The 6,240-nt window shown below is 44.3% G+C and overlaps 1 protein-coding gene across 1 annotated transcript; it reads right to left on the minus strand.

Moving 5' to 3' along the window:
- Nucleotides 1–1,065: 1,065 nt before the first annotated feature.
- On the minus strand, nt 1,066–5,797 carry C2H20orf202 (chromosome 2 C20orf202 homolog). Its single transcript, XM_034493777.2, has 2 exons — nt 5,411–5,797; nt 1,066–2,804 (listed from the first exon to the last, which is right to left on the minus strand). The coding sequence occupies exons 1-2, from the start codon at nt 5,537–5,539 to the stop codon at nt 2,574–2,576; spliced, it is 360 nt and encodes a 119-aa protein (XP_034349668.2). The 5' UTR covers nt 5,540–5,797; the 3' UTR covers nt 1,066–2,573.
- Nucleotides 5,798–6,240: the final 443 nt, after the last annotated feature.

The raw sequence follows: 6,240 nt of genomic DNA on the forward strand, positions 1-6,240 counted from the left end.
CTAGTATGGCTCATAGTCTCTCCCTGCTACCTACAGATCAAGGTGAAGAACTTTCAGCTCTTTCTCCAGCACCTTGTCTTCCTGCACGCTGCTACATTTCTTGCCATGTTGATAATGGACTAAACCTCTGAAACTGTAAGCCAGCTTCAATTAAATGTTTTCCTTTATAAGAGTTGCCATGGTCATGGTGTCTCTTTACAGCAATAAACCCCCAACTAAGACAACAACCGTCTCTGTAGTCAGGATCAAGCATGTGAAAATATTTTTTCCTTCTGTGATGTGAAGGATCAAATCCGGCCACACACACATCGAGACAAGTGCTAAGCCACTGAGTCACATCTCCCCAGTCCTTGCTATGCAGCTCAGAGTTGACCTAGATCTTATACAATCCTCCTGCCTCACTCTCTACAAGTATTGGGAATACAGCCATTACTGGCTATACTGGTAAATTTTTCAATTGATAACATTGAGTTCTGGTTAGATTCAAAGCACCAAGTGTCACATGTGACATGCTTGCAGGGTGAAGCTACACTCTCATCTTGAGCTAAGGTTTCTTTCTTTTAAAAGTATTTTATTAGTTATTTGAAAATTTCATACACTCATTCAATATATTTTCATTATTTTCAGCCATTGGTGTCCTCCTAACTACTCCAAAACCCACCATAACCTCCTTCCAACTTCATGTCTTTAATTTTAATTTTATTTTAATACCCAGAGGATCCAATTTATACTGCCCATATACTCATGGGCATGGGGCCATCCACTGGCACTGGGTTGACTTACCAGAGCCTACAGACTTAAAGAAAACAGATTCTCTGTCCCCTAACAGCCTCAGTGAGAGGTGGGGCTAATGAATACCTTCCCTATAGCTTCTAATAAACAACAGCAGTCCCCTCCCTCTGGGTCTTCTCTTTGATTTATGCATTGGAAAACCTTAGAGTAGTTAGAGCTGTTTTGGCAAGAATAGCAAAAATGGTGTCAGTGGGAATAGGTAAGAGACAAGTCACAGCTTTTCTTCCTTCTGCTGTAGGGTCTGTTTAAATCCAACATAACTTAAACAGCAGGTCAATGCAGTGACAACAATTTATTGTAATCAAGCCTCTATTGATCAGTCAATCCCACAGAACAAACTCAGGGGCTGAACTGCAGCCCTGAAGCAAAATTACACAACATATTTAAAGGGTGAGACCACAAAGCAGGGGGAAGCAGGGTAGGCTGCAGCACTGTCCAATCATACTTTGACATAAGGGGTTGGAGCAAGAGAGTTTTCATCAATCAGGATAGGAGTAGGTTCCTGGGTCTGGGAACATGAACTCAGTTTAACCCTGCCAGCAAGATGGAGAAGTTGTCCTTGACATGTCTGGATTCAGACAACTCTTCACTTACAAGTTGTCCCGAGATGTCTGGACTTAGACAATTGTTTCCTTAAAATAGAAGCTGTTCATCTCTTGGGAAGTCTTCAGCTCCACTAGAGCCTGGGACCTTAAATTTAGTTTCTCCCTATGATTAAATGGAGTCTGAAAACAAAATGGTAGCACTTAGAATAAGTTTCTTTTGCTCGTTCCCAATACTTCCTCTTTTTAAATGAAACACAGAATTTAATACAAAGAATTATTAACTAAGTATGAAGTTAACTGGATAGATGAGAAGTTATAAAAAGAACTCCAAGCTAACAATTACAGGAAGAGTCTACCACCCCCAATGCTAGGGAACAGTGAAGCTGAAGAATTCAAATTTAAACCACACAGACAGGAGCCCTGTAGAGCTGGCCTGCAGTCATCTGAGAAGGGGGGGCAGGGCTGAGCTTAGAGGGGGCCTCCAGGCTGGGCCTAGGACTTAGATCTGGTGCCATCTGATGAGGTGAAGCAGCTCTGGTGGGTGACACCAAGAGTTGCAAGAGACCTCTAAGATACTGCAGAGGACAAAGGAACCAGTCCCTCCTCTCACCTCTTGCTCTGGAGTCTAACCCTACACTGCTTACTGGCAAAGATCAAAACGGTCTAAAAGAAATCAAACTAACTGTGGAAGCGTGGTTGGCAGTATCCAGATAGCAATCCCAAGGAAGGATTGTGGTTGGCTTTGTTGAGTCACATGCCCGTGAATTGAGCCAATCATGAATCACAATATTAGAGGCATCATGAATTATAAGTTTGACATGCTCATCTCTGTGATCTGTGGTGCAACAGGACCTTTTGTTATCAGATAAAAGGGGCTAAGAAGGCTTAACAGGAACATAGAAAATAGTCAGGAAGTCATTACAGATGTTCTGATTTTTCACCAAGGCAACAGTAGGTAACCCATTTGCACATCATAATCTTTCTTTAACAACTGCCCTGTGGAAAATTACTAGAGCTAGGATTATCACCTATGGTGACAACTTGCTGGAAGCTATGTAACAGGGTCATACTTATAAAGCATGTATGCCTTCAGTAATTTATCACACACACACACACACACACACACACACACTGGCAAGTGACAGAGACAGTTAAGAAGTGACAGATTCAAGGACACACAGCCGACACACAATTTATATTAATGGTAGGAGGGTTTGATGAGCATTCCCTGGCTTGTTAAGGAAGGGAGCTTCGCCTGTTCTTTTCTCCTCGGAGCAGCTGGGTCAGTTGCCTTGGCACAGGCTGGCAGGCCCTGCCCTCTGATCCCAGCCTCGCTCGGAAAGGTGATGTGCTTCTGCTGGGCCTCGTGTCCTCCCAGTGGGTGCTTTCAGCTCGAAGCTCCTCCAGGAGGATGTGCAGATGCCTCAGTTCGAGCAACAGCTGTTGGTCCTGGATCTGCATCTCGGCCTAGGAGAGAGGAGGGATGAGTGAGTGTGACAGGCACTGTCTGTGCCCATCAGTCTCCTTCCCGTCTCAAGCCCCTACATCCTTGCACAAGCCATAGATGCCATTTTCCCCTGGAGCCTCAGTTTTGAATCTAGGATACAAAGAGCAAATTACTTACCTTTCCAGAATGAATTGGAAGATACGCTCTGAAGACGACATAGATACCACCACCATATCTTTTAATTTTTATGGTAACAAACAAATAATCAGTGTATTAGTCAGGATTCTCAAGAGGAACAGAACTTATAGAATGGATCTAAAGGGGATTTAATTGAGTGGCTTACAGGCTGTGATCCAGCTAGCCCAGCAATGTCTGTCTACCAAAGGAAAGTCCAAGAATCTAGTAGTTGTTCAGTGCACAAGGCTGGATGTTTCAGATCTGATGGAGGCACTTTCTCAATTGAATTTCCCTTCTCATAGATGACTCTAGCTTGTGTCAAGATGACATAAAACTAGCCAGCACCACTGACCTCTTGTAAACTTGACACACTGTTGAGCCATAACCTTTCCTTTCTTGTTCATCCCCGAGATCACACGTTGATATTAACATTACAATATAAAACAGTTTACAAACTTAAAAAGTCTCACGGTTTTAAAAAATTTAAACACTTGAAAATTCAGTCTCTTTAAAAATCCAAAGTCTCTTTTAAATCCAAATCTTCAGACTATGCCAGCCTCCTGAAGAAGTAAGCACTAAGGCCAATGAAGAAATGGACTTGCCAGTGAGAGTGAGAGCAAGCAGGTAAAGAGAGCCTCCTTCTTCCATGTCCTTTATATAAGCTACCAGAGGTGTAGCCTGTACCAAAGGTGCATCTTCCCGCCTCAGAAGATCACAAGAGTTTGTTTATTGCCGTGCTTGTTCTTTGACTATTGGTGTTTACTGTCTTGCTTGTTCTTTGACTATTTGCATCTATTGTATGGCTAGTTCCTCAACCTAGAACTAACCTGAATACTTGCATGTAATTCAAATGGTATAAAAGCAAAAAGGAGGAGGGGGGATGGGATAGGGGATTTCTGGGGGATGGGAAATGGGGACAGGGGATGACATCTGATATGTAAATAAATAAAATATCCAATAAAAATGAATTTAAAAAGAAATGCAGATGTTCAAGAGCCGAGGAAGTAACTCAGGCACAACAGAATCCTAGGAATGACCTCTAGCACTGCTAGGGGCTGAAATAAGAGATTTTCAAATGTCTCTCTTTCCAAGGAATAATTATTAAAATTATTCTTTCACTAAAAATAGTGTTTAAGAGGACTGGGATGCGGCTCAATTATACAACATTTTATATGCACGGTCCTGGGTTTTCCAGTTGGTAAAGGCTTACCCAAGCACCATGCCTTTCACTGTGGTGTTTTCTCCAGGTCCCCAAGAGAGAGGAGGAGTTGACTTGGGGTTCAGGTTTAGCACTGTAAAAGGAAAAGTGATTTTTATTTTTGTGTGTCCCAACCTGACCATCTTACAGATGAGTCTGAGTCTGTGTGCTGGGAAAGCCAGCTGTGCTGCTGGGGTGCTGTGGCTTATACGCAGCTTCCACAGCAGCTGTGACCTCAGCCCCAGGGGAAACCCTGTCAGGGTTGCCTCCCAGCTGGCCTGTTGCCTAGCAAACCACAAAGGTCTACTGGGATGATCCTGTCTTTCCCTCTCTCCTCCGGTGTCCCTACACAGTCTTCTCTCTCTTGCCTGCTGTGCCTCTTTATTTGGGGACCTGGAGAAAACACCACAGTGAAAGGCATGGTGCCTGGCTTCCCAGGTAACATGGCATAGATAATCAGGAGAATTAGTGACCCATGAGTAAGCCTTTATCAGCTGGAAGCAGGAAACAGGAACACACTGTACAAAAAAATGTCTTCCTGCATGCTCCTCTGAGGCATAGTTGGTTTTTAACACTTGAGAGGAAGTCCCACAGGCCAGATGGCTCTTTCTGGTCCCTTCTGCAGAGGGAGCTGGTTTCTCATGTACTCATGGCTGGGCTATCTCAGCATAAATTTTGCCCCACCTTGCCTTCCTTTCCCTCCCACTTTTGTTGGTTCCTCTGTTTTTCCAGCTAATGTTCTGGGTATCCCCGGTGTCTCCCAGGGGTCAGGTTTAAATGCAAGTGCCAAGCATTCATAAGATAAATAATAAGCATCTCTCACAACCTTCGAACAACCCCAATCATGTTGGCTTTATTGTTACCTTCATCTTGTGATTAGAGAAACCAATGCTCAGAGAGTTAAAGGCACTAGCTACAGGCCACACAGAAACAGAGCTGGGTGCAGTCCCAGCACCCAGTAGTACAATGCTAAAACCATTCTGGCCAGCACCCAGTGTTTCCTATATAGGCCATGACCCACTTTTCCAGTACCTAAGAATTCCATTGTACTCTGTGTGGCTGATTCAGATAAGGTGTCTGCAGAGCCCAAACTTCAGCCTGAAATCCCCTATCTCAACCAGTGAGGTCCTGGGAAGTAAGTGTGTGTGTGTGTGTGTGTGTGTGTGTGTGTGTGTGTGTGTGTGTGTGTCCAGAAGCCTTAATAAAAAGTACATATTTTGGAGACATGACAAGGCAAAAGAAAAGGCTTACCAGCTCCTCCCTCAGCCGCTCCAGGGTCTGCCCAAGGTCTGCAGCTGGCTTTCCTGGCATTTCCATCTCAGGGTCCTTTAGAGTCCTTAGCAATGACGTGGTTACAGGCCCAGGGGACCCTTGAACCATATTAGTCACCAGCTTCCTTCAGGCTGGCAGCTAAGTCCCCAAGGGTGGCATTAATGAGAGCAGGACGTGGTTCACGTTGAAAGACGTAGTTTTTAATTTTTTTTTTTTTAAGCTTCAGTGCTTTGAACAAAACAAGGAAGAAGGGAAGAAACCAGGAACCAGGGGTACAGATATCTGCATGCAAGGTAGTTCCAGAAGGTCAGAGAATCTGACGACAACAGGCATGCCAGGGTTGTGAAGCTGAGTGAGGCCAGTGACAGTCAACAGGCACAGCCACGTCTCCTGGGGTTTCTTTATGCTTCCTATATAGAGCGGGTCATCCACATATTCTCTGGGGCTGACACTCCTTCTGTGATCCCAGTCTCCCACCCCTCCCTTTCTCACCTGTGGAGTCTCAATGAAGGAAATGTTGACTTTCCATAACCCTTAGCTTCTGGATGCTCTTGTGAATGGCTACCCACAGGGAAACCAAAGCAGAAATGTGCTCTTACACATGAAGAACATCTTTGTTGTCCTAAAAACTGGGAAATCTACTGCTGTTTTCTCATTGCTCTTGCTTTTTGTCACCTCCATCTGTCTGGAATGTGGCTATGATCCCTGGATCTTCATTAGCCATCTAGCCACAGTAAGATGACAGCCAACAAAAAGAGAGGTTGGAAACCACCGTGTCACCAAGTTAGCGACACCATCTGTAAGTCAGT

This window comes from Arvicanthis niloticus, chromosome 2, assembly GCF_011762505.2.
Source record: "Arvicanthis niloticus isolate mArvNil1 chromosome 2, mArvNil1.pat.X, whole genome shotgun sequence".
NCBI classification, from domain to species: domain Eukaryota; kingdom Metazoa; phylum Chordata; class Mammalia; order Rodentia; family Muridae; genus Arvicanthis; species Arvicanthis niloticus.